Genomic DNA, 16,958 nt, shown 5'->3' with positions numbered 1-16,958 from the left:
CAGAGCTTCTTTCGTCAACCAACACTCGATGTACATTACACCCCATGGTGACAACTAAGAGTACCACGGGGTCGTTCTCATGGGGGTACACATCTTACAGATCTGTAGGGGTGAAACAAAGAGAAGGAACTACAAGGGGTGACCGAGTCTGTAAGGATAATACCGACCTCAAGTATTGCTTCCGAGCAGATGAAGAAGTCCCCCCACCCGAAAATCCACCAGTTGTTGTATTCCGATCCCCCAGCACAAGAATTTCATGGTTGTGCTCTTGCGATTGGTTTCCCCTCTTTCGATCGATATCAAAACTTTTGAGATATTTCATTAGAAAATCTTTTTTTAACTAGTTTAACAAGCTCATATTTCAAGGTCAGACATCTCTCTGTGTCGTGGCACGGGCATGATGGAATTGGCACCCAACCTCTCTTCTTGGGCCTAATACATGACCGGTCTTTTGAGGAAATTGAAGTCTTTTCACCACATCATCTTTGCTTAAGAGTGATTTTAGTGTTGTGTCGAACTTGGGTTCGATTTGATCGTACTTAGTGGGATGACTTCTTATCGGGCTGCTTTTAGCCACGTACGGGACGTACTTTCATTCTAGTCGTGTGTGAGTTGTCCTTATATCTTCCCTGCTTTTGAAGCTCGTTCACTCCTTTTCTCCTTCTTGCTTCCCCTGCTTCGATGTGAATTGCCACTCTTTCTCATATTTCTGCCAGCGACTCGGCCCGATTTCGGATCAACGAGTCACTGAAAAGGCTTGCTCGAAGACCTTTTACGAATGCTTACCCTTTTCTTTTCCTTTTGTTCCTCTTTGTAGCTCCCTCTCACCCTTATTTTTTTTTTTGGATTAGTTGTTGTAGTTTCGCCTCCACGTTCTTTCTCATGTTGTCTACATTGTCTTCCTCTATTGCACGACTTAGATCATCTCTACCCTTCCGAGAATACCCCCTTCTTTTCAGGAATGTCTTGGTGCTGCTTTATCCAGATATCTTACCTGAGCTCCTTTATTTTAGCAAGTCTTTTATTTAAGCAACATTTTAGCTGACCTTCATAGTCCTACTAGATCGAACAACTCCGCATGATCTGCTAGGTCATCGTTCCAAATTGACTAATCCCCTTATTGACTATCAGGTCGGTTATTTGACGAACTTGATTATCCTATCCAGATAGTACAAACGGAATAATATATAATTCAAATAAAGCATAGATAAGTTTATTAAGATTAATATAAAAAGAGCTTAATCTCACTCCCTTTACCCTTTATTAAAGTAACACACTAAAATTAGAATTACTTATATTCCATTGCTACAAATCCCATTTCTCTATTCTCTCTCTTATCCTTTATTTAATGGTTACATTCATTAAATGTAATCTTATGATTTCTTATTTTTTTTAATTCTTTCTTAACTATTGGAATATTCTTTTAAATAGTTAAATAAATTTGTAATAATTAATTAATTTTTATATTAATATATAATTAAAATAAATAAATAAAAATAATATTATTTTTTAAGAAGTTTCCTATCCTTTTCTTAATCAAATTCAATAGTTAATTTCCATAGCTTTTTTAACTCTAGCATTTTTCATGAATTGAAAGCATCATTGATGAACTTGTTTAGATTTCGAGAATGAAAAACAAGCAAGTTTTGGAACTTTAATATGTGACATTAGATAGTCGATTTTGGAAGAATGTAATCACTTGCCTCAAAGTCGCTACCCTTCTAATGGTGGTTCTTCAACTAATGAATTCAAATATAAAACTCACAATGAATTTCATATATGAGGAGATGAATTGTACAAAAAGAAAATCAAATTTAACTTTAATAAAATTGCAAAAAAGGTAAAATTCATAAACCTTTTATCTTTTAAATTTTAATTATTTATTTGTTTAATTATTTCTGGCTAGCATAATATCATAGGTATTTTCATTGTTATGAACCTACTTGAAAAATAATTGATGAGAGGTGGGATAATAAATTTCATAGACCTTTACTTGTGGCTACATATTACCTTATTAAGAAATAATGATTTTGATGTAAAAGAAGGGTTGAATGTATGCATGAGAATATTGGTTAAGGATGTTTTAGAAAGGAAAAAAATAATTTGCAACTTATATACTTTCATTATGTTAGAGTACATTTTTCTATAGAAGATACAAAATGTTTTAGGAAAGTTATATTTCCAGGAGAATGATGGGAGATGTTTGGGGATGGAACTCCAGAGTTGAAGAAATTTTTTTTATTCAAGTTTTGTGCTTAACTTGCAGTTCTTATAGTGTGAGCGTAATTGGAGCTATTTGAAATAATAACACAACATTTTCAAGTTCTTTGTGGTTTTTAATTTTCTTTATTTGGTTAGTGTAGTTTTAAAATTTCATATTTGTATATATGTTCATACAAAAGGAAGAAATTGTTTATATAAAAATAAATAAATGACTTGGTTTATGTAATGTATAAATTGAAGCTAAAAAAACAAAAAAATTAAAAAAATTTGTAGCTCTCTCATTTTGATGATATTAAAGTCCGATGATGAATGGATAACTAAATATGGTGAAAATGTTGAGGTTGAATAAGTTCAAGGGGAAGTGGATGATGAAAATATTGACATATTTTGGACCAGTTCAACTCATCTAACTCTAGATACATTTGATATTGATAATATAGTTTTTTATGCCAATTTAATAATGCACACTTTTCATCTAAGGAAGAGCTTGATAGGGATGAAAAAGATTATATATTTAGAGTATTGGAGACTGTAAAATATTTTCTTGTAGTGATAAACTTATATATTTAGTGTAGTTCGAACTTATATAATATATAATAGTAACGTGTGTTTAACTTAGTTATTTTAGAATTATAAAACTATTGTTTATTATTTTGGTTAATTACGGTGTTAAAAATTTGTTTGTTTTTCGTATGGGTATAGACCAAGCAAATGAGCAATGTGAGAATGGAAAAATATACACCCTTAGTTTATATGACATAATTTAAGACAAAATGACCTCTCTAAAGGTGACATCTTTCCATCTACTTTTCAAGACGTTTAGAGACAATTCTCAATAAGCAAATGTTAGTAGCCCAAAAATATTGTCATTCTGGAATTAGTGAAACATCTTATTAATAAAATTAATGTTACATTTTAATATTACCCATAAATATTAGCATATAGACTCATTATTTGACGAATTGAATAAAAATACTACTATCAAATACATATCATAAAGATAACAATTTAAACTTTATTATTAAAAGCTCAAGCTTGCACAATTTTTTAAAAGTTTATTAAACCATTATAATAAAAAAAGACGACGGTCCAAACATAAAAAAATTATCTACCTGCTTAACAATGTGTTTTATTTGAATTTCAAATTTAGAAGTTTGTGTATGACATACTTAAATTTTAACTCGAATATCTTATAGGTCACTTATTATATCACCACATTAATTGGTGATCATATGAAAATAAAGACTAAATAAATTGGCTATCATTATTCATATCTTATATCCTTAATAGAAGTTTCTAAAAGTCTATATAATAATATTATTCATCACATTATAAGAAGTGTAACCTCAACTCATTCTAAAAGAAAGATTTTTTTCTCATATCAAATTAACTTTTTCTTACGTTTTAGAAACGAAATCAAGTTTTTATTTTTAAGGATAGTTGAGTCCAAATTGAATGAGAATAGCAAATTTACTAAATATTATTATTATATCTAAAAGATATAATTTCTTAATATTATTTTTACACTAATAAATTAAATATCTTTAATTTATTTTTCAAGTTATAAGATCAAATAACCTAATTATTCAATGTTAAGTGTAACATTAAACATTTTTAAAACCGAAAATTGAACAAAGTTGCATATAATTAAAATTAAGGTATTATGTAAAAGTAATCTGGGACTAAAACTAAAAATTTAGAAAAATAATAGGGATCCAAATTATGTAAAAAAAATTGGGACATAATTTCAGATTTAACAAAACATATATTACATATTTCACAAAATTATATATATATATATATATTATATATATATAAAGTTAAAATTATAATAAAACCTCTAAGTTCATATAATATGTTACAAGGTTTCAGTTTTATATTAAGATTGATTAGACAATATTATAATAAGTAATTAAATAAATTGTATAATTTATACTTCTTATGAATACTTTTATACAACTAACTTAAAAGGATTAATTTTTTTTTTTAGTTTAAACTGAAATTTCTGTCTTGTTCAAATTTTAAACTTTATAGTAAAAAAACTATTAAATTAGGACGAGTTTTTATACTCTTGTAGTGTATTATAATATTGTGTACCGCCCTGGTAGTCGGAAATGATGACGTGGCATCAAGCTACTGTATAGGCGTGTTGATGGGACGCCTGGCTGGCAGAAGGGAAGGAAGTCGGGGGGCTCGTGTAGTCGCCAGTTATTAAGTTGGCGTGCTCCGATCTCCAGCACACCAGAACCGGCGGTCACCGGGTTGAAGGTGAAGTCGCCAGATGTAAACCCAGGCGACCAAGTGATTAGAGATCGCCTAAACAAGGACATCGCCGAAGATAAAGGCAGATAGACACTTCCCAGCTGGCCAGAGGATGAGGTCGGGGAACAGCTTACTTGAGCATATACGGTGAAACAGGTGGTGCAGATCATGAAGGCGACCGGCAAGACCACAGGGAAGGTGTGTACGAAGGCACCCGAACTCGCCATCCAGAAGAGATCACGCTCCAAGGCAACTATGCACTGAGTAGTATCATGCATAAGTAACTTAGCCAAAGAAGAGTCAGAAGTAGCGCCCAAGTCAAGGATGCTCCAGATGATGGCACGTGTACAGCTGGATGCGAGCCACGTGTCCAGATGTGTAACTGCCAGGAGAGAGAAAGTATCCAGGTATATAAGAGTTTCCAACGAACTTCTGAGGTACGCACGTTCAGATTGTCTTCTTTACGCTTGCGAGTCTTGAGTATACTGAGAGAGAACATTGCACGGTTCCTTGAGAGTTCTTGAGTTTTACTCTTAGTAATTGGTGGTTCAGTCGCTGACTTGGGCGTCGGAGTGTGATCGGCTGCAGCGGCGCCATTCTGTTCTTTTGCAGGTTCTTGAGGTGAATCGCGGTGAAAGACGGAGGTTGACGCGGCGCAGAAGTCGATCCAAGTCTGACGAGGCAAAGCTCCAGCGTTTTGGTCAACAGGCAGGATCATTATAAGATCCACATGAATAATGAGTCAGTATGAAATATTTTTACACCTTAGTTCATATCGATAATTTTTTATCATGTAAAAAAGTTTTAACAAAAATTTAGTTCCATAATTTTTTTACTATAAGTATTTAGGTTACAAGTATTCGGAAAGTGTAAAGTTTAGATTAATAACAAAATTTAATTTTGTGTAAAATTATATCGACGAAAATAATACTTACCCGTTTAAAAAACAAACGTTACTCATTTTAAAGAATGTTGTGAGGAAAATATTGTTCTGGTTGGGGGTAGTTTGATCCACATGTCTGCATATTAGGTAAGTGCGAAGAAGAAGAATGGTTGGTAGAACAAAATCTCACATGTAGCATTCACACTGTTCCACTATACTACTACCAATTCCTCTTTCCTTTCTTTTGGAGGTAACAAGCATGAACTCAGAATCAGGTTACCAACCACTTCTACTTGGTCTTCATTCACACTCACACATTCCAGACTTGTCATCAGACACCATTGAAGACTTCTTGAAACATAGGTCCATTGAGTTGAGATGGTGGCCTCAACTTGTTGCTTGGGAGTCAAGGCTCATCTGGCTACTCTCTTGGGCCTCCATTCTTGTCTCCATTTTCAACTACATGCTAAGCTTTGTCACCTTGATGTTCACTGGGCACTTGGGGCCTCTTGAGCTTGCTGGGGCATCCATAGCCATTGTTGGAATTCAGGGTCTTGCTTATGGGATTATGGTATGCTTCCTTGGTTTATATCCTCTTAAACTTTTACCTAACCTGTCATTTTGAGTGAGCTTGGTTTTATTACTACTTTTTCATAAATGTACTTTGATTTGGGGTGGTTCTACAATCTATTGCTTCAACATCAATTTATGAAAATTTCTAAAGTTGCTTCTTACTCAGTTATCAAATACATGGCTAATATGCCTACTAAAGTATTACAAGTAGTGAAAGTGGGGTCATATTTGGATAGGAGTCAGTATGAAGAAGAAGAAATGTGAGTCCTTACTTTCAATTTTACAATAGAATTAGTTTATGACTTTCATTTTGCACATTGTCCTGATGTATATCTGTTACCAGAAGTGATAACAACTCATTTTCACTATATTTTCTTAACACTGTTATGTGTTAACAGTAATTAGAAATTACAAAAATGAATGAGTTTAGTAAATAAGAAGTGAGTGAGATTCTCAAATTTGGTGATTTCAATAAATTTCAAGTATTAATAGAGACTATTATGCTAATGTTTGTGTATGTTTCATGGAGGGAAAATTTCTTTGTATGCAACTTGCGCTCAGTTTTGTATATTCAATCTGTGAAAGTGGTTGTTGAATTCTGCTTAAACAGTTGGGGATGGCAAGTGCAGTGCAAACTGTGTGTGGGCAAGCATATGGGGCAAGAAAATACTCAGCAATGGGCATCATATTGCAAAGAGCAATCATCTTACACTTGGGAGCTGCAGTGATTCTCACATTTCTCTATTGGTTCTCAGGGTCATTTCTGAAAGCCATTGGTCAGTCAGAGAGCATAGCAGAGAAAGGTCAAGTTTTTGCACGAGGAATCATTCTTCAACTCTATGCATTTGCAGTATCCTGCCCTATGCAGAGGTTCCTCCAAGCACAGAACATTGTGAACCCTCTTGCATTCATGTCAATTGGGGTGTTCCTTCTGCATGTTCTTCTCAGTTGGTTGGTTGTCTTTGTTTTGGACTATGGACTTGTTGGGGCTGCCCTTACTCTCAGCATCTCTTGGTGGCTTCTTGTCTTGTTGAATGGGCTATACATCATTCTTAGCCCAAGATGTAAGCAAACTTGGGGTGGCCTCACTGTGAAAGCTTTCAAAGGAATTTGGCCTTATTTCAAACTCACAGCTGCTTATGCTTGGATGCTGTGGTATAGACCAAAAATCCACCTAATTCTCACCCTCTTGCTCACACAAACAACACAAATATTTCTTTTGAAGTGCATCTCTTGGAGTTTGTTTGATTTGAGAAAACATTTTCTACTTTTACTAATAATTAGAAAAGGTACAAAACTTAGATCTAGTTTTTTAAGTATTTTTTTGTTACCTCCTAATCAGAATTGAATTTCTATATCAGTAATCTGCACAGTAAAAGTTTGCTTTTAAAAATCAGAATAAGGTACTGAGACAACTTTATTTCTAATTGAACAGTAACACATAAAATACTTGAAAAAAACTGTATCTAAAATTTGTCCTTACAAAAATAGCACTTTTGTTTTCACTTTGTACACTCTTTTCAGTGATTTATTTAGTGAAAACACGAAAATGTTATTATCACCATTACCTGTGGAATGTTATCAAGACAACCCAGAGTGAAAATAGATGGTAGTTTTGTAACTATAAGTTAAAATCAGAATTGAAAACAAGAAAAAAAAAATCCATACAGACCCTGATGTTCACATAGTTTATTTATTTGACAAGCTAAATATACATTGTAATGTAGTTTGGAGACATGGTATAATCAAGGACTGATACTTTTATCTGGGTTGATCTCCAATCCTACAGTCTCAGTGGACACTATTTCCATTTGGTATGTTATTATGACAACATCCTTTATTGGTATAGCCAATAAATGTTCATCTTATCTGACCATAATTTCCATGTCAATGAATGCTCATTCAGTATGAATTACTTAAACTGGGACCTGCAATTTATGTTGGGTCTAAGTGCTGCAACCAGGTTAGTGTAAGAAAAAAATGCTCATTTAACTTGAGTAAACTTAAATGGTGTTAATGAGAAGTTGGGTGATTGTAGTGTCAGAATCAGCAATGAATTAGGGGCAGCTCATCCAAGAGTAGCAAAATTTTCTGTCATTGTAGTGAATGGAATCAGCATTGCCATCAGTGTAGTTTTCTGTGCAATTGTTTTGATATGCCAGGAGCCTTTGAGCAAGCTTTTCACTACCGACTCTGAAGTCATTGAGGAAGTTTCTAGTTTGACTCCACTGCTTGCTATCTCAGTTTTCTTAAACTTCATTCAACCAATACTGTCAGGTAACAAAATCTACTCCCACTAAACTTTAAAAAATGAACTAATTTTTGCTAAAAAAATTAATTAATATCATGTAAGTGCCAACAAAAATGCTTGCACATCATTTTTAGTTGTGATCCTTCCTTTTGGAAAAATTCAGGAGTTGCAATTGGAAGTGGATGGCAGGCTGTTGTGGCTTATGTGAATCTGGCTTCTTTCTACGTCATTGGTCTCACTGTTGGATGTGTTCTTGGCTTTCAAACAACTCTAGGAGTAGCTGTAAGTTCAAAACATTTCTGATAGACATCTGAATAAATTTCTTCATAAATATTTCTATTCAACAAAATTAATAAAAGATAAATTCCCCTGAAGTTAACTTTAATCTGTAGAAATGTAACCAGAATAGTTTCTCTGAAAACTTATTTCTTAGTATTTGGGTTTGTTACAGGGTATCTGGTGGGGGATGATCTTTGCAGTTTTAGTACAAACAGCAACTCTAATAATTCTGACTGCTAGAACAAATTGGGATGCAGAGGTAACGAAAATTAAAAGAATACTAAATGTTACAGGAATTGGTTGTTACATGCAAAGTGAAGCAATTTACTACGCAATTGTAGGTTGAAAAAGCTGTTGCTCGCATCAAAAGATCAGCAGAAGATGAGACCCTAGATCACTTGATAGCCAACTACTAACATTTTCTTTTTCATTTCCTTCAGGCTTAGAATAAAAAAGTTGTTTAGCTGCACAATAATTTTGTTTTGGGACACGGGAATATCATTTGATTCGTTGCTATATTTAATATCAGTTCACACAATTTTGGTTATCAAAGAACTAAACCAACTTCCACTTGCGGTTAATTATTGAAAATTCAATAAATATGTCACACGTGTGCACAAAACGAGAGGGGCAAGTTAAAAATTGAAAATTCATGAGATTGAAACTTGTAGCATTAATAATTCCTTTATGCCCAAGTGTAAAGTTTTGTAACGTAATTAAAGTAATTGAATAAAGATAAAAATCATAGAACTGCCTCCTGCATGTGAAATTTCTGAAAACTTCTTAATCTATAATTATCCTGTCTGTGTCCGAGGCAACATTTTTACACAGCTGGGAAATGTCTGAGTGTCATAAAGTCCTACATGTGGAAGATATTTAAACTATAAATTATTGCATGAAACAACAATCACCATAAAATACAATAACGTGTTGTCAGTTCTTTGAAGATTTCAGGTTCCACTGTTACAAATGTTATATAAAAGACGAGAGAAAACACGAATTGACATACTTTTATCATGCATGCAAATATAAAGTTGATGAGTCCAGAGACATTCTCAAACTAAGAAGCACTTGGTGAAAACTAAAGAAATGGCAAAGGCTCTAAGGTACACAATATTTATATAACCATTTCATGACAAACATTGATTATGGATATGCAACACAAAAGGGGACCCAAGCCTAAGTATATAGAGAGAGAGCTAGATCGTAGTGAAGAACAAAACAGAGATTCTGCTTCTGTCTACTAGTTGTGTTGTGAGCCAAATTACATACGAGATATCTGAAGTGGGATAGACAGGGAAGCCTCTTCTCCCATCACAGGCTGGAATAAATCAAGCTCTCCATATCGCTCCAGCACTCGCATCCGGCAATCTTCTGCTGCCATCATTCCGGTGGAGAATGCCCCATGAACAGATCCTGGATAGCTCATACTAGTTGCTTCCCCAGCAAAGAACAAATTATCCACTGGGACTCGTAGCCTCTCAAACAGTTCATGGGGTTTTCCTACAGCATCATAGCTATAGGAACCCAGTGAATTTATATCTGAGCCCCACCGAGACACAAGATGGTGAATCTGCAGAGTGGCATCAAATTACCAATTAAAATACATAGACCGTATTAAGTATTGAATGACCAAAGTCATACACTTGTAAAAAAATGGAAGGACAGATAGACTATGCTTTATGTAGCTTAGACAATGTACTACTAGAGATTGAAGCATTCGTTTCTTTTATGTTGCAGACTAAAAGTGAAACTAGTAACAGGCAAAATTAATATGAGTACCGGTGAAGAAGCATCTGGAAGAATCTTCTGGAGCTGCATGAAAGCGAAGTTGGCAGCTGCTTCATCAGACATCTTTTCGATGTCTTTGGCAAGCCGCCCAGAAGGCATGTAAACAAGGACAGGATGACCTGCGGCCTTGTGGAGATTAAGGAAATAGCTGCATCCATAAGATGTATCAGAAACTACTCCCAAGAACTCCACATTAGGCCAAAACACATTTTCAAAGTGTAAGATGATTTTGTTCTCAAGTCCAATTCCAAGATCAGCAATGGCAGCTTCCTTCCAGTCTGGGAGTTTAGGCTCAAACTGTATTCTCTTTGCTTTAAGCACCCCAAGAGGAACAGCAATAATGGCAGCATCAGCAAAAAATGTTTTACCATTTTCCACTGTTACCTTTACGCCATTATATCGCCTAATTACTTTTGTGACCCTGAAAAAGGGGCATCACCAAGGTCAGAGAATTAATTACACAAAATAGTACATACTAATCTAAAATAATAACTAAAAATAGTATCTACCTGTGTCCCAAGCGAATATCAAGACCCTTGGCTAAGGTATTTATAACAGGCAAGTAGCCCCTGACCATTAGACCATGACCACCAGGGAGAAGCACCTCCTGTAAGTACAGGACATAAGTAATTACGAAGAAAAAAATAGATTACGTGTTACTTAAAGAGTTTCATGTAAGATGCTATAATTAGGGTAAAAAAGGTTGTGTATTTATAATATAGATTCTTTTTCAACAAACTTTATGGCAGGCCGGTATAAAGTGCATAACAATTTTGAACCCTACATCTCATAAAGGTTGAGACCACCTTTTAATAATTCATGCAATATGATGGTATATTCAGATGATATAGGATTCCTACTCATCCCACTCCAACCACTTTAACAGAAATGAACCACCCATTTATAGTGGAGGAAAAATGTTATAATGACTGTATTGTATTATATATTAAATTGACACTAGTTTCAAATCTTAGGCAGCCGTCATTCATTTAATTGTATATCATGCAATTTGCCTTAAGATGACTTATTAAGGTGCAAAAGGGTTTCAATCAGATACATACTCCTATATGTAGATCAGGAAACACATTTACATGATTATCGGTCATAGAAAGGCTGCATGTTGAAGACTCATGCACCTGGCTATGAGACGACTTTACAAACTATTTCTTTCACTACCTGTATGCAAGACCAAAGAGAATAGATCATTCAGTGCGTAAATTGGGGTGGGTGGAAGGATGGGGGATTTGGAACTAGACCACTAATACAAACAACATTGTCAACTTGATTTGTTGAAATTACCTGGTCCCATTCTTTCAGTGAAATAGTATCAGAATCTGCAGCAAACCAACCCTCCATTCTGCACAAATACCACTGAAGCACCTTATGAGCAAGGCCCTCCAACCTGGATTCACGAGATGAAGAAATCTTATCAATTACTAGGCCTAAAAGAGTAATAATGGTGCCAAAGAAATTATTTCTTATGTCCATAATAACCTTAATTCAGGCTTCCTATCCAAAACAATTGAAAGACCACGAAATACGGACATGTCTTCACTGAATTCTTCTCTTATTTTATTTGTCTGCATTTAGTAATCAAATGATCGTTTAGAGATGCAATTTGTGCCTAAAAAATTTCTTCAAACTATGAAAATAGAGTTTATTAGGTAAAATATAAGTAGGAAATTAATAAAAAATATTAATTACCTCCTCTAAAATTGTCTCAAATATTCCACCTACTTTTGTTACCAACTCTTGGGGAACCTGATTCCCATCCGTATCAAAAAGTGCATAGCTGCAAGAATTTGATGAATTTCAGTAAAGAAAAGTAGTCTATAGTAATTTCCACCATGCAAAATGACCAGCTAATATATTAAAACATGTTGCCAAATGTTATTTGAAATCAATGATCATACATACTATGCAAGTGTGACAGAGTTTGCTATATAATATTAATAAATCATGAAAATCTAAGTACTTACCTCTCCAAATCATGGTCGTAAAGTACGGAGTTATCTCCACTCGTACGATAAAGGGGTAGCCCCAGCCTCCCAATGACAGAAGCCAGTGGGTTTTCCTTGGAAACTCCATGCAACCTGAATAGTGTGTAACTTTTATTTCTCAAACATGGAAAGTAATGGACAAATTCTGCATTCTCGCTAAAACATAAACATGATAAAATTATCAGAAAATAAGCCTTACCATGAGGCTCCCAGGTCAACAGGAAAACCAAATGAGTAATCAGTGTGAATTCGGCCACCAATTCTTTCCCTTGACTCTAAGAGAACAACCTAACAAAATTTGAAAAAACAACATTTAGTCCCTCAAATATGAAAATGCATATTAATAGTTTAACTATTGACAATACAAACATAAAGCAGTTCAAGTTTCGACTAGAACCAACACAAAAACACAATCCTTAGCTTAAAAGTTAAATTATTTTGCCACTTCATGACTTGCATCATTCGCCCAAACACATAAAATTCTATCAGGTTCATCAAAATAAAAGACAAAATGTGGCCCCAATTCATTTGCTACATGCGTGCCTTTCGTGAAAATTGATTCACCAAAATGTGCGTACAAAACCAGTCCAATTCTAAACTAGCAAGTATCACCCAGGACCCTTCCCCCGAACCATTACAAGCTGCCATTCAACCAGGCTCGCCAGCAAATGACCCATAAATTGACTCAAAGCAGGGGAAATCACAATCATGGATTGACCCACCAATTTTGTTCACTGAAATAAAATGCAACCTACTTAAACTACTGGAAAATGCTGAGCAACCATTTGCTATGCCCACAATATTTATTTAGAATAACTCGGTTCATGGACTTAACAAAATTCAGATGCAGTTCTTCAAATTCTTTGGGTAGTGTTCTCCAATAAACTAGCATCCACTTGCATTGAAGTTTAACATAGATTAGCAGAAGTAAAACCCTTATTGTGATTGGAGATCAGGCCCAAAAATACCTATAAAACTGCATTCATTTTTTGTCATATAAAGTACTGTTTTTCATTAAAGTATACAGGTTTAACAAATATTCTTAATATCCATATAATTAAACTAGCACACAGTTGTTACCTGAAACGAAGCATCATGAAGTGCACGGGCAGCAGCAACCCCAGCCATGCCACCACCAACAACAATAACAGATGGTGACCTCCCCTCCTGCTTGCTGTTTCCATAGCAAAGAGCTACAAGAAAAGGGGAAAAAGAAAGAAAATATGATCGAACGGTCCATAACATTAATTCCACTTTGAAATTATTCCCTCAACTTCTAATACAAGAGTGATCATGGGTGTATTATATATCAATTCAAATAATTTTTTCTCTCCTTACCTCTTCTCTTTACATTATATATCTTATCTTACAATTCTCTCTGTCCTCATACGAACATTTCTTTTGGCCTACTTTAGTGTAAAATATGGTAGAAAAAAAAAAAATCAAAATCATTTCCAAACGTCATTCCCTTACCAAAAAACACTCATAGTTTCACTTTCAAAAAAATAAATAACACTCAGTTCGCAAACCATGAAATCACGTAAGTGAGGTTTGGTGTATACATCTGTTGCACACAAAACAATAACCTTAATATAAAAATAAATAAATAAATAAATCGCCGCGTGCATAATGTGAGTCTAAACACTTTAGACTATGAACTAATGTATTCTGCAAAAGAATTATTATAAAACTAAGAGAAATTGTTATAAATAATTAAAAGACAATATAATACTAAAAGTAAACCACTTTTCTATAATTTAAAGTATAATATATAAAAAAAATAATATTAGCGAAATGAACCATGTGACTCTAAAAGTATTTATTGTAAAAATTAATAATTTCTAAACTCAAAGAATAGAAACTAAAAGAAATTAAAATAATATGCATAAAAATTAAAATGGATTAAAACGATATATATACATATAAGACTAAAATAGATGAATTGTTGAACTACAAAAATTACATTTTGGGTATTCAATCTGAAGGAAAATAATAAAATATGGAAACACATCTATAAAAATACTTACTATTCCTGCATCTCTCTCTCTCTCTCTCTCTCATGGACTAAGTTGTCCTCTAGTATTTTTATTTAGTTTAAAAATCTAAATCGCATCTTATAAACTGGGTTTTCTAAAACTAAAAATACACAAATTACTTCTATCCAAAAGTTTTCGGAAAACAATACATAAAATACAGAAATTACTTTTTTTTCAAAAATATTTTTAGAAGCTTTGTTATAGCTACTTTAATTTAATTTTAAGTGTAAAATAAATTATCCAAAAAAAAGCCTACAGCTTTGCGTCTGGTAGACGAACACGTGCCTCCCACTGTTACTGACACGCTTTTTAATCTCTCCAATCAAACCGCAGCACGAATTAAAAAAATTAAAAACCTTCTTTTCATTCCTCACCACCACTACTATCACTATATATAAATCAGGAGCAAAAGCAGTCACCACCGACATTGGAGAAAAGCACAGAATAATATAAAAAATTCAGAAACCGAAAAATCGATTAAAAGCAAACCTCTGGTTAATTGAGGACTACGCTTATTTCTGGACTCCATAATCGGAACCAAAAATCGGATTATTGTTAGTGAAGAATTCGGCGACGAAATTCGACGAGAAAGAGAGCGATTGAGGCGAGAAATGGAGGAAGAAAATCAGTAAACACGCAACGAGGTGATTGGAATTCAAGTTTGAAGACGACGAATCCAGCTTCACGAACCAATTCATGCAGCTCGAGCCACGATATCGATTCGAGTTTCCGAGAAAAATCGAATCGATGAGGCGGAAGGTTCTGGAAGCTAAAAAGATTTTCAAGAGAGAGAAAATGTGAGAAAATTTTAGAGAGAGAGAGAGTAGATTTTAGAGAGAGAAGCTTGAGTTGTGATTTCGGAAAACAAGATTCGTTTGATTTTATAGAGTAGGTTCGTCACGTTCGTCGTTCGTCTCAGCCGAACTATTCCATTTTTTCAAGCGCGGCTGGGCGCGTGAGGAGGACATCCTATGGAAAACGGACACGTGGTTTACGTTTTTTATTGTAATTTGGAACGTGCGCGAGGGTACTTTTGCTACGCGTCGCCTTCGTATGATGAGTGATCAAGATCTGATTAAGACATCACAAGGGGTTGGAGTTATTTATATTGTAATTTGCAACTCATTCTCTTTAATCACTTTTATGCTTTTTTTAATCATATTATTTAAATATTTATTGGTTAGTTTATAATTAATAGATGGTGTTTTTAAATAATAATAAATATCGACATATTTCATATTTCTATTATAATAAAAAAAGTCTAATTATTTTTTTCCTATACTAAAGGTTAAAGGTACATTTATTATAGTAGTTTTTAAAAAAATTAATTTATCCTAAGTTTTTTAAAAAATATACAATTTGTTTTTTTTTATTAAATTTACTGAACGATGTTAACTTGAGATTACGTAACAAATTATGTGGCACACAGTGATGATTTTATTTACAGATGCCTCACACTAAATTAAATAAAAAAATAATTGCGTTCAAAGAAATAATTTATTTATTTATTTAATTATGTAAGTTTCAAAGCTTTATTGAAATGAGTTGCTCAGAGGATTGCATCTCTCTAATTAGGAAAGACAAACAAAGAAATCAAGAAGTACTTGAAGTCTAATAACAAATGCATTTCAAAATCAATAATGTGCTACACTTTTATAATACAAATAAAATAAAAAAATAAACCTTTGTAGTATCCACCACCCACAGTTTGAACTCCACCCACTGAGTTATTTGAGCTCAAATGAGGAAGGGTTTCTTTAGCTCCAAAACCTTTCTCACATACCATACACAAGAATTTTAGGTTTTGAATTTATTGAAACAAATTGGGGCTTTAATGTATTTTCATAGTAGACATTTCCGTTGGGACCTAACAAATGCAACTCAATTTAGGGATAGAGAAAGGGGAAATTTGCATTGTGAAATAGGGCATGAGAAAAGGGGAAAATGTGTTGTGAGTTAACCTAAATTAACAAAATTGATTTACTAGTGTTAAACCATGCTCCTAATGTGCTTGAACTTCGCGAAGTTGATGTCATTGTTGTTGTTGAAATCGACAAATTTGATCTTGTTGCCAATTTCGTCGGGGTTGAGAAAAAAATTTAAAGAGAGTTTTCAGAAATTGGGTTGAAGATGTAAATGAGTGTAGTGTCTTCGAATATACATGTTGGGTTACACATGGAGACACGTGGGATAACAATGTCACTCTATATGTCATATAATCATTAGGTAACATTGTTCATACAATTTAACAAAAGGGATTAAATTGTATACTTTTAAAAAAAAGTTATGATAAAATTGATTGTTTTTTAAAATCATTAAAAAATAGGAACTAAAAAAATAATTATCCCTAAAAAAATTATAATTTTAATATAAAATCTTTAGTTCGATTAATTTTGTTTAAAATTGTTGATGATTAGGGTTAACTAAACACGTTTTTGTTTGTTAAACAATTATCACATGTATTTGTTAAAGAAGAAATTGATATTAAGATTAAATATATATTAACATTAATTTTTCATTTAATAAATATACATGACAATTATTAAAGATAAAACATGTATTGAGTGACATTAATCATTAATGAAATTTAAACAAAATTAATGGAATTAAGATTTTTTATTAAGTCTGTAATTTTCTTTTCTTATCATACTAAAATCAAA

General features: G+C 33.4%; 2 protein-coding genes across 2 annotated transcripts; one reads left to right on the top strand and one right to left on the bottom strand.

The window, feature by feature from the left end:
- The first annotated feature begins 5,565 nt into the window (after positions 1–5,565).
- Positions 5,566–9,009, top strand: LOC137817661 (protein DETOXIFICATION 41-like). The gene is made up of 8 exons (XM_068620920.1): positions 5,566–5,939; positions 6,552–7,096; positions 7,669–7,755; positions 7,848–7,904; positions 7,980–8,218; positions 8,356–8,474; positions 8,644–8,730; positions 8,813–9,009. The coding sequence occupies exons 1-8, from the start codon at positions 5,628–5,630 to the stop codon at positions 8,885–8,887; spliced, it is 1,521 nt and encodes a 506-aa protein (XP_068477021.1). The 5' UTR covers positions 5,566–5,627; the 3' UTR covers positions 8,888–9,009.
- A 371-nt stretch (positions 9,010–9,380) lies between these two features.
- LOC137817662 (polyamine oxidase 2-like) lies at positions 9,381–15,157 on the bottom strand. Its single transcript, XM_068620921.1, has 10 exons — positions 14,788–15,157; positions 13,343–13,455; positions 12,462–12,550; positions 12,242–12,355; positions 11,967–12,054; positions 11,757–11,842; positions 11,562–11,664; positions 10,772–10,869; positions 10,254–10,683; positions 9,381–10,044 (listed from the first exon to the last, which is right to left on the bottom strand). Exons 1-10 carry the CDS (start codon positions 14,825–14,827, stop codon positions 9,736–9,738), a joined length of 1,470 nt encoding a protein of 489 aa, XP_068477022.1. The 5' UTR covers positions 14,828–15,157; the 3' UTR covers positions 9,381–9,735.
- Positions 15,158–16,958: the final 1,801 nt, after the last annotated feature.

The sequence above is a fragment of the Phaseolus vulgaris genome, unplaced genomic scaffold (assembly GCF_000499845.2).
Source record: "Phaseolus vulgaris cultivar G19833 unplaced genomic scaffold, P. vulgaris v2.0 scaffold_477, whole genome shotgun sequence".
Taxonomy (NCBI): domain Eukaryota; kingdom Viridiplantae; phylum Streptophyta; class Magnoliopsida; order Fabales; family Fabaceae; genus Phaseolus; species Phaseolus vulgaris.
The sequence above is the reverse complement of the archived record's forward strand: the minus strand, read 5'-3'. Positions and strand labels throughout refer to the sequence as shown.